General features: G+C 45.5%; 2 protein-coding genes across 2 annotated transcripts; one reads left to right on the top strand and one right to left on the bottom strand.

Moving 5' to 3' along the window:
* On the top strand, positions 1-2958 carry LOC109765377 (obtusifoliol 14-alpha demethylase-like). Its single transcript, XM_073498318.1, has 3 exons — positions 1-1460; positions 1500-1574; positions 1668-2958. The coding sequence occupies exons 1-3, from the start codon at positions 1224-1226 to the stop codon at positions 2745-2747; spliced, it is 1392 nt and encodes a 463-aa protein (XP_073354419.1). The 5' UTR covers positions 1-1223; the 3' UTR covers positions 2748-2958.
* Positions 2959-3046: 88 nt separating this feature from the next.
* LOC109765389 (G-type lectin S-receptor-like serine/threonine-protein kinase At2g19130) lies at positions 3047-6175 on the bottom strand. The gene is made up of 3 exons (XM_020324177.4): positions 6102-6175; positions 5665-6011; positions 3047-5564 (listed from the first exon to the last, which is right to left on the bottom strand). The coding sequence occupies exon 3, from the start codon at positions 5207-5209 to the stop codon at positions 3167-3169; it is 2043 nt and encodes a 680-aa protein (XP_020179766.3). The 5' UTR covers positions 5210-5564; positions 5665-6011; positions 6102-6175; the 3' UTR covers positions 3047-3166.
* Positions 6176-11343: the final 5168 nt, after the last annotated feature.

The following is an 11343-nucleotide window of genomic DNA, read 5'->3' as shown; positions in this document are numbered from 1 at the left end:
TTGCCAGAATTATAGTGCAAATACTTTTCAAAAGTCAAACTTGTAAAGTTTGGCTAATTTTGGAGAAAACAACATGAGCATTTACAATATCGAATATAAACAACATGAAAACATATTTCATGATGAATCTAATGTATTGTTTTAGTATTGTAAATGCTCATGATTTTTTCTACAAACTTGGTCAAAGGTTATAGACTTTTAAAACATAGTATATATATGCACTATATGTTGGTAAGGAGGGAAAACACATTTTATATACTGAGTGCTGCTTTTTTTTTCTCTCGGCATGTTCATGTGGAATAATAATTTTGTAGTATTCTTACATTTATATTCAAAAGAGAACTATTTTTTGTCCAGTTAATTAGAACACATCTATTATCTTTAATTCTTCATTGGTTAGAAAAAGTAAACCCTTTGATTTCTACTCAATATAGAATGTATATTTTTTAAGGGACTATTGGGGTTCATGACTAACTTTGCCACAACTAAACTTAGGCAAACCGTGTCTGCCACAAAAAGTGTGGCAAACAAAATGGCCACCACAAGTATGATAAGATTTGGCAAAAAAAACTAAGAGCATGTTTGGTTGGCCTCCCCACTTTGCCAATTTTTGTGCCACAATTATGGCACGCAACAGTTTTTATGGTGACCAAATTGATCGTGTCACTTGTGGCAAAAGTTGGCTAGCAACTAGGCCTATAACAAGTGGGCCATGTGACTAAGAAAGTGTGGCATGCCACAACTATGGCTTCAACTAAACATTTGCCACGCTTGCGATAGAAAAGTGTGGCAAAGTGTGGATACCGACCAAACATGCCCTAAGCCGATGAGATACGAATCATATAGCTAGGAAATGACAAGTAACTGGCAAGAAATGTGGCCACTCATTAAGAAAAAAAATCCTATCTCATTAGCAACGTTCAAAGGTTTGAATTACTTTGGTCATCTGAGTTCATTATATGCACGTAAAGGTATGCAGTGTATCTTTATCTTAATGGAAGAACAATAAGTAGAAATGATTTCCAAACCATCTTCATATTATTGCAGTGAAAATCATATTGCCAAGACCGTCGGTGACATACTTGCGGACTATTGTAGCATGGACTTGGAAAGTAGTGACTTGTGGCTGGCCATAGCTATTTTGTCCATCATTGTAGCACTCACCGGCATTGCAAGATGAAGACTCACCTTTAATCCAGTTTGCACAAAATCGCTCCCCCCCTATGATGAATAGTATTACTCTCCTAGGACAATTGCCTAAGCTTTTGATGAGGGGTATTCAAGCTACGATCCATGATCTATATACAAGTTTTGGTAGTGTGTTCACAGTTAATTTGTTTGGACACAAGATAACCTTCTTGATTGGACCCGAGGTGTCCGCTCATTTCTTCCAAGCACTTGAATCAGAGATCAGCCAAGGTAATTTTTATGAGTTCACCGTGCCGATGTTTGGTCAAGAGGTTGGCTTTGGTGTTGACAGCGCCACATGAAGTGAACAGAGCCGCTTCTCCGTCGATGCTCTAAGGCCATCCAAGTTGAGGAACCATGTTGATCCCATGCTTCAAGAAGTGGAGGTATGTATATACCTCTCAGCCAAAGTGAGTTTATACAATTGCACAATGCAATTAACTTACGATGTTATCATGCGTTTATATATGTTTACACAGGGGTACTTTGCAAAATGGGGACAAGAGGGCATAATAGATCTAAAGCATGAGCTGAGTCAAGTATTATTGTTGATCTCGGGTCGGTGCCTAATAGGAAAAGAGATTCGGGAGAAGATGTTGGATGAGTTCTACGCATTGTTTCATGATGTTGAAAACGGCCTTAACTTGATCAATCTCGCATTCCCATATATCCCAACCACGATAAACCGCCGCCGCGACCGAGCACGTAGCAAGCTCGTAGAAATGCTCTCTGAAATCGTGAGGTCACGTATGAGCCACGACCAAACTGAAGAGGATGCATTACAAAATCTGATTCATTCCAAGTACAAAGATGGGCACTCCATGACCGAATCAGAGGTCACTGGGCTAATGGTTGCTTTGGTCTTTGTTGGAAAGCACACGAGCTCTCAATCTTGTGCCTGGACAGGAGCTTACCTTCTCAATGACATAAAGTGCTTGGTCGCAGTCATCGAGGAGCAAAAGCAAATCATCAAGAAACACGGGGACCAGATCGACTACGGTGTCTTGCTGGAGATGGATACCCTGCATGGGTGCATCAAAGAGGCGCTACGGTTGCACCCTACGACACCAATGCTAATTCGCAAGGCACATAAGCACTTCACGGTGTGGACTAAAGAAGGCAATGAATATAACATCCCAGCAGGGCACACACTTGTGAGCCCTAAAATATTCAACAACAACATTCCTAGTATTTATAAGGATCCTAGGGTATATGATCCAGAGCGGTTTGGTTCTCAAAGAAAGGAGGACAAGGTCGGAGGAAAGTTCTCTTACACATCATTTTCTGGTGGAAGGCATGCTTGCCCGGGCGAGGCCTATGCTTACATGCAAATTAAAGTAATATGGAGCCATTTAATTAGAAACTTCGAGCTTAAACTGATATCTCATTTCCCAAAGACAGAGTGGAGCAAGTTCGGGCTAGAGCCAAAAGGGAAAATAACGATAAGTTATAAGAGGCGTCAGTTGGTTGCTTGGTACCTACTCCCTCAGTTCCTAAATGTAAGTCTTTTTAGAGATTTCACTATAAATTACATACGGATGTATATAGACATATTTTAGAGAGTAGATTCACTCATTTTGCTCCGTATGTAGTCCATAGTAGAATCTATAAAAAAAAACTTATATTTAGAAACGGAGCGAGTAGTTCATAAATTAATATGTATGCACAACCCATTTGTGTGCGTGCGTGCGGACGTGTGTGTGTTGATGTTGGACAACAATTGATCCATCCTTGTTGATGTTATGCATGTTTGTTCAAATAATGGCAAACCACTTTGAAAGGCATCTTGGTTCAAATGTTATGCATGATGTTTTTTGCCTCAATAAGAACAACATAATATCAATTAATCATGACACAATTACAGTCCAAAGGCGTAATAGACTTTTCATTAGGCAACTTTATAAAAAAAAACTAGACCTAAACATGATAGTTTCAGCCGGAATACTCCATGGCGCGGACTACAGGATACGCTCTAGTACTACGAACGGAAAAACTGCTCTGTGCTATGGTACACTGTTTCGTGTACCGGCCGTCCCGCGGGCGCTTCAAGCTGCTCCGCGCTATCGCTATGGTACGCCGTCCCGTGTACCGGCCGTCCTATGAGTACTTCAAGGTACTGAGGCACCGGTGGCATCTCCAAGTCCGTCAGCCCCTCTAGCACCTGCACCACTTCCCCCATCGCCGGCCGGGTGTCGACGTCCCGCTGGATGCACCAGCAGGCGACCTTGCACACCCTCCTCATCTCCTCGGCGTTCGCGTCGCCTTCCAGCTCGGGATCCAGCAACGTCATCACGTCCCCCTCCGCCAGCTTCCTCGCGACCAGCAACGGGAAGAAGGTCGTCGTCGGGTGCTCCTCCGCGTCTGCCGCCGCCGACACCACGGACCGCCTCTCCCCTTGCTCGATGTTCCGCCTCCCGGACACGATCTCGAAGAGCATCATCCCGTAGCTAAACACGTCTGCCTTGGCCGTGATGGCCTCGCCGCTGATCCACTCCGGCGCCAGGTACCCCACGGTGCCGCGCATGGTGGTGAGCACCCGGCTAAAGTCCCGGCCGACGAGCTTGGCGAGCCCGAAGTCCGCCACCTTGGGGCCGAAGGAGGCGTCGAGGAGGATATTCTCGGGCTTCACGTCGCAGTGGATGATGCAGTCCCGGCACTTGTCGTGGAGGTAGGCCAGCCCCTTGGCGACGCCGAGCGTGACCTGGTACCGCACCTGCCAGCTGAGGACGTAGAACGTCTTGCGGAACAGGTGCCGGTCGAGCGAGCCGTTGGGCATGTAATCGTAGACCAGCAGCTTCCGGTCGCCGCCGTCAGAGCAGAAGCCGAGCATGCGGATCAGGTTGACGTGCTGGATGGTGCCCAGCGTGCTCACCTCCGCGCGGAACTGTTTCTCGCCTTGCCGGAGCCCCTCCAGCTTCTTGACGGCCACGACGGTGTTGTCGGAGAACTGGCCCTTGAACACCGACCCAAAGGCGCCGGCGCCGATCTTGTCGGTGAAGTTCTTGGTCAGAAACTGCAGGTCGCTGTACTTGTAGCTCACACAGGCATCGCCGACGGCGAGACCGTTGAGTCTCGTTGCTCTTCTCCTCTTCATCGTACCTCTTATCGTACAAACGAGAAGAATGGCTGCGGCGATCACGAAGCACGTCACGCCGAGTGCCACGGCGGCGACCTTGATGTCCCTCCATACGTGGCTTCGCGCGCCTGGGAGCTCCGACGCAGCGAGGAGCTCCGACGCAGCGAGACGGAGGTACAGGCTCCCGGCGCCGGCCTGGTCGTCGAGAACACCGTTCTGTAAGTTGAACAGATCGTTGTGCCACAAGAAGCAGCTGCCGTTGTACGCGTAGGCGGAGCATGTGCAGTTCCCTAGACACGCGCGTTGGCAGTCGCCGGAGGTTGCAGCTCCCGCCATTCGGCCATCGTCAGGGAGCCTCATGCCGTCGATGCGGAGGAACTTGTCCTGCTCCACGTTCTTCAAGCCGTCCGACGGGCCACTGCTGTTCTTACTGCACTGAAGCTGGGTGTTGCGCACGCAACCGCCGATGTAGTCGCCGAGGCCCCAGCTCGTCGGACTTTGCGGGTTGAATCCCCGGGCGCAGTCGCACGCCGTGGACGAGCCCTCGGTACACACGCCGAACGCGCCGCAGCCGCGAGGCACGGCGCACCGTGCCTTGGGCTCGGCATAGACCAGGTTCCATCCCTGCGTGGCCTCCACCCAGAACCACCCCTTGACCTGCCCCGACACGTCCATGACGAACCGGTACACCGTCGAGTTCACGGCGAAGTTATACGTGAAGTAGCTCTCGTCGTCGTTGTCCACGAAGTTGAAGCTATACCCGGAGCCGCCGCTCGACGCGGCGACCTCCGGCGCGCCGGTAAAGTACTTGCCTGTCCAGTTGCCGGTGGCCCAGTACACACGGGTGCCATTCCACAGCAGCAAGTACTGCTTCGCCCCGGACGGGTCGAGCTGGAGGGCGTACATCCCCGGCGCGGGGTCGCCGCGCGCCCTCCACGAGGCCATAGCCTGGATGGCGCCGGTGCGCTTGTCGCGCCTGAGCTTCCCGCCTGGAAGCCACGTGTCCGTGATGTGGTCGAAGCTCTGCCACAGCACCGCGGAGGCGTTGGACGCCGGCGCGAGCACGAGGTTTCCGGAGTCGAGGAGAACGGCGACCGTGTCACTGGCATTGGCGACGCCGCTGGTGCTGGCGTTCGTGGACCAGACGATCGAGCCGGCGCCGTCAAACAGTGCGAGGTTGCCGTCTGGCGCGATGGCGAGCCGCGACGTGTTGGAGACAGGCGTCTCGCGGTTGGCCACCCAGACCGGCGTGTGCACCGAGATCTTGTGGTACCAGATCCCGACGTACCAGCTGCTCCGTCTGCCAGAAGAAAAACAGAGCAGAAACATCTCACACCACTGGCCACGATGAACTTACACTAGCCGTCGTCAAGCCATGCGCGCATGCAGCGTGCGCTCACCTGGGTGGAAGAGTCCCAAGGCGAACTTGCCGCCGGGAGAGACCAGCTTCTGGTCGCCGGAGAGCGGACGGCCAGCCGCGACGATGTCCGCGTCCGCCGCGCGCACGACGCCCACGCAGAGCAGCACGACGAACGCGCCCAGAGGAAGCGCGCCAGCTGCCATCTCGTATTTTCGTCTACAACCTGTGCCCTCCGTGCCTCCCCTCGTTTCGGTGCAACGGCGCCGGCTATTTGTACTCGCAGAGCGTTCGTGGGCGGCGGAAGACGAACACGTACCTGATCGACCGCAGCCACGCAGTAGTCTATCCCGTCCTGGGCGGCACGGCCGTGCGTCCACATCAGTGAAGCTGTCAACCACAGAAACTGTTTCAGGTTCTGTTGTTTCTGGAGGAGGAATGAGTCGCAGAATTGACCGGCGACGAGAATTCGGCGTCGACCTGTGGAATTAATTCAGGACGGCGCGAAGGAGGCATGCACGGAGGTTGGTGGCCAAGTTGAAACTTCTGTGGGTGGATGTGTGATGTACGGGTCTCTTCGAAGGTAGAGGTAGGCGATGAATGAACATTCCAGCGCTTTTGTCTGACCACAAAATGATTGACTGAGCTCGAGTCAAGAAATCTTATGCAAAAAACGTTGACAGGGGCTATGTGTCTATTCTTGATCAAAGGTAGACAGCTGTAGCCGACGGCTACACCACTAGTAAAAGAAGTGCGTCCTCAATTCATATCAGTACTAGTGATATTATATGCGCGTTTGCTTTTCTTTTCAGAGTATGTCTAGACGTACCATAACTTTATAAAAGAAAAAATTAAAATTATAAGAACCTATCACTCGCTGCGAACAATGAGCATAGCACACACCCCACCGCTCATAACTAAGTTCATAGACGGACAACACCGTAAAGCAAGCTACAACACATAAGAGCATATTCACAACTGACACACACCGCGTCTCAACCGACGCCGGACGCCTCCGAAGACCATCTTCCATAGAATATCGCTTGACGGCGCACCATCCACTCTGAGTGCCTAGGAGGAAGTGGCAAGTGGAAGGCAGGACTTGCTACGATCTAAGGGAAACCCCGTCTTGGAGACACCAACGACGAGCGTACATAGCGCCGCATAGGACCAACAAAGGACAACGATGAACACCGGAGGAGAGCAAGAAGGACCCAGCCATGTCTCCACACACAAAGCTCCCAACAAAGATAGCGTTTGCTATTTTTCATTTGCCTGAATTTCCTTTAGATTATGTTAGACTCTCTTTCTGCTTGGACATGTTCTTCAACTTGTGCTGCTTGTTGTGCGAGAAAAGTGATTCTCCCATGCACGGAAGATCCTGTACATGCATCTGTCGTTGGTTATGCTGGAGATTCGAGTGCATGGAAACTATGCTTCGTTATATATGTATAGACTATGCCGTTGGCATTAATATAGCATCATATTATGTCAATCCACTTAATGCCATGCATGCGTTCCTCTCTTTGCTGCTCACAACAGACTATAACACATGCATGTCTGACAACATCTCCTCTCTCTTCCTCTCAAAATCCATCATTTTTAGTTTCCTTTACAAAACTTACATTGCTTATATCTTTAAAACCAAAACTCCTTTTTTGGAAGTTTTTATATATTTGAACTCATCGCGTCAAGACCTTCAGAACAAGATCAATCTACGATAGATTCTAAACACGTTAAAATTTCAATGTTTTGATACACTTTTCAGTAAATCTACTTCACTAATTAGATTTTTTAATGATTAAACCAGTTTTTGAAATGAATTTTTAATGAGTGGAATTATTTTGTTGAAATTAGTGAAATTGTTTTTCTGAATTAAGAAAATTTAGTTTTTTTAATGAGTAAAAGCAATGTTTGGAATGAGTAAAATCAATTTTTTTATTAAGTGATTATTTTAAATGGTTGAAATATTTTTTAATGAGTCAAATCAGTTTTTAAAAATGAGTGAAATATGTTGATGGCATTTAAACTCATTTAAAATATATTCAATATTATCCTAGTTTTAAAGATCATGTCGCTAGGAATTCAAATATAAAAATATTTTAAAACGGAATTAATATTCAAAAGATATCAACAAATTAATGTCACAAGAAAATAAAATGCTAACTTTTGTAGAGATATACTGGTTCCGCACAGGGATGACATTTGCATTAGTGGGTCCATGTACCACTATTCTCAATTAAGAGCAATGCTACATCCACGGGATGTTACGTACGTTTTACGTAGACTAGTACAGTTGTCAAAAATTGATTGGAGGAAGGGGGAAGGCGGGGCCACCCCGGTGAAAATTGGGGGGGGGGGGGGGGGGGGGGCGATAGGATTAATAGGCAGGTCATGTAACCCTTCGTAAGGGCTTTCGTAGATGCAGTATTATCGCTCAATTAATGTTGATGGATAGTTTCTAGATGTATGGATGGGGTATTGTACAAAGAGTGCCAACTGGATCTATGCATGAGACCTCCCGTGCATGGTAGAAAAACCAGTCTCCTTGTTGCGAAGCGGAAAATATACCGTGTAGACCTCCCGTGCCTGCATCGGCCGTTCGCTGATGCATCATGATCCGAGCGTTTTGCGGAAGCTTTTTAGCATTGTTTATTGAATACTACACCGGAAAATGTCAATACAACACAATACAAAGCAATGGTTATGTCAGATTAATATGTAGCAGTTATCCTTGCATGCGTAGTTGTGTCAGTCTTTTACATAAAGATGGGAGAGAACAAAGGAGTGCGGTGTTTCTGCTCCCGAGCTCATCTGCACCCCCCGACAAAAAAATCAAAACAAATACTAAAAAATTCAAAAATTCCAATTTTTTTGTGTGGCAGATAAGTTCATGTGTGAGGTGCGCTCCAAGTTTCAACTCATTTGGACATCTGAGCAACTCTCAGCAAAAAAACAAATTTGTCTGTAAAGAAGTTTACTGTTCACATACTGTTCTGACCTAATTTTTTTTTGCTGAGAGCTGCTCAGATGTCCAAATAAGTTGAAATTTGTAGTGAACCTCACGCACAAAATTGTCTATCACACAAAAAAATTGGATTTTTTTTGTATTTGTTTTGATTTTTTTCTGACCGGGTGCAGATGAGCCTGGGCACCGAATTGGGTTTTCGGATAATGCAGAGATAATACGTTGCATGCATAGCTATTTATTCTCTCTCTCTCCACTAAAAACTTGCATTTTATTTTTCATTCAAAAATGTTAAATGACTCATAACTTTTGAATCAACTATTTGTTTTTGATTTTTTTTAATATTTGAACTCCTGAAACCAAAACCTTCAAAATAAGACCAATCTTTGATACATTTCAAACACTTCTAAATTTCAGTGTTTCACATTTCATATGTGAAACAAACCTATTTCACTAAAAAAATGTGAAAAACTCTTTTTCAATAGAAATATGTGAAACCAACCTATTTCACTAGAAACATATTTAACCCCAAATATGAAACTGAAATGTCAACTTGTGAACATGATTACTTAAAAATGTGTAATAATTTATTTCAAAAGAGTGAAATATGTTATTTCAAAAATGTGCAATTGAAATATATTTGATTTTTGTGAAACAAGCCAATGAAAAATGAAATATATGTTCTAGTTAAAGTGAAAAGTGAAAAGATTTTTGTTAAACAAGCTAATGTGCAATGTCAATTTCATATTTGGGTGTCACATTATATCTAGTAGTTGTATTCCGATTTCGTATTTCAATATCACATTAATTATGAAATATGTTTTTTTAATTGAGTGAAGTATGTAATTTGGAATCAATGAAATAAAATTACTTGAAATGTCTTAATATTGGTCTTATTTTAAAGTTCTTGATCCGAACTATTCTGATATTAAAAAAATCACCAATCGAATTCATGGTTCAAAAGATGTCACTCTCAAAATTCACCATGTATGTACTAGTTGGTGGGAGAGACAAATAGGTGTGAGAGAAAATAACTACTATTCAAATGAGAGGAGATGTGACCTTGGAATCAAAAGGTGGTCAGAAGACATAGGCAAAAGATGTCAGACGAGCTGACGTGCTAGAGTAAATACAAAAGAGCACATAGCAATACTAAAGCCAATACATAACTGCATAGTCACGAATCTCCAACAGATCAAGGGCTCCTACATGCACGGGACCTCCCGTGCACGGGAGATTCCCTTTTCTCATCCCGTACGCCGCGCCATGGAGCATTCCGGCTGGAACCATCATGTCTAGGTCTAGTTTTTTTTCTTCTATAAAGTTGTCTAACGAAAAGTCTATTATGCCTTTGGACTGTAATTGTGTCATGATCAATCTTGAAGCAAATGGGTGGTTGCATGCATACATGTCCCCGAACATGTGTGCCCTGCGAATTCCTGAAATAATTGATGTAGTTAATTCATATAAGACCTTACAGTTTGTGGTCGTAAAAATGTGTTGTTAACATAGATACGACCACAACTACTGTACATAAGGCATGCATACACTTTATTTTCATGCTTGGTAGTTGGTATATACTTGTTCTTGCTCATCCAAACAAACGGATCATTATTTAGAAATGCCAAGTAGACGTATACACCTTCAAAGTCACACACACACACACACTCACACAATTATAGACAGCTTGATGTCGATGGGAAAGTCGCCTCCCATTTAGAGAATAATCCATCTGGATGAGGCACACATAATGTCAACCTAAAGTAACTACCACATATTTATCCACCACAAATGGGTGGTTAAATCCCTCCACTGAATGGTTTTGGCGCCTGCTAGTGACTAAGCATCAGTGGAGGACCACCCTCCACTGACAGACACCTTGCCTCTGAGCGGAGACAATGATGTATGTTCATATACTTTCAAAAAGAATGTTCATCTATTCATCCTAAAATAAATAAAAACATAAATGAAAAATAGAGATGAAAAAAAGGAAAAACTTCATAAATGAAAAGAAAGGCAAGGAGAATACTACTAGAGAGCTCCCATCACGAGTGAATCATTTTTCTAGAGTTTGGAAAACAGGAGACCACCAACTTTTTCCCTCGAACCGCTGGCAAGTACACTGGCGGGAGGACGTGGCCCCAGATCTATGTGTCTGGTCCGTCTTCTGTAGAGCACTCGATTTCTTTGTCGTCGATGAAGTTGGGACAACGATGTGATGGAAATGACCTTCCTCCGATGGGCATCGACGAGTTAGAGGATGGTGTTGATCGTCGAGCATTCGGCCTAACGTGATTAGCATTTTATCCATGGTGGCGGCGTGCTACAGAGGGGTTGTCGTTGCAACGTGATCTTGTTATCTAGTTTCAACTCTGCCCGTTGATGCTCAACCAGATATGGCTCCGTCGAGGAATTGTGAGGTTTGTCTCCCCATACTCTGTATGTCCAGAGTTGGGAGTATGCTCTAGCCCTTCTAGACAATAACTTCTGAGATGGCGATCTTTCCAGATTGCGGTCGCTGGTGTCTCCTGCTCGACATCGACGGCTTCCCCGATTGCTGCATATAGAAGCTCGTCGATTTCAACAAGGCTTCTCTAACAACATGTAGGACAAGAGGTGATAATGAGCATTTCTCACAATGATGTGCTGAGGGAGGCAAAAAGAAGATGGTGTTGTTGTTGAAGGACCGAGGATGTCGCCTAGAGGGGGTGAATAGGTACTTTAAAATAATTATGGTTTAGGCTTGAACAAATG

Source organism: Aegilops tauschii, chromosome 1, assembly GCF_002575655.3.
Source record: "Aegilops tauschii subsp. strangulata cultivar AL8/78 chromosome 1, Aet v6.0, whole genome shotgun sequence".
Lineage (NCBI taxonomy): Eukaryota > Viridiplantae > Streptophyta > Magnoliopsida > Poales > Poaceae > Aegilops > Aegilops tauschii.
Note: the sequence above shows the minus strand (reverse complement) of the source record. Positions and strands in the feature narration are given on the sequence as shown.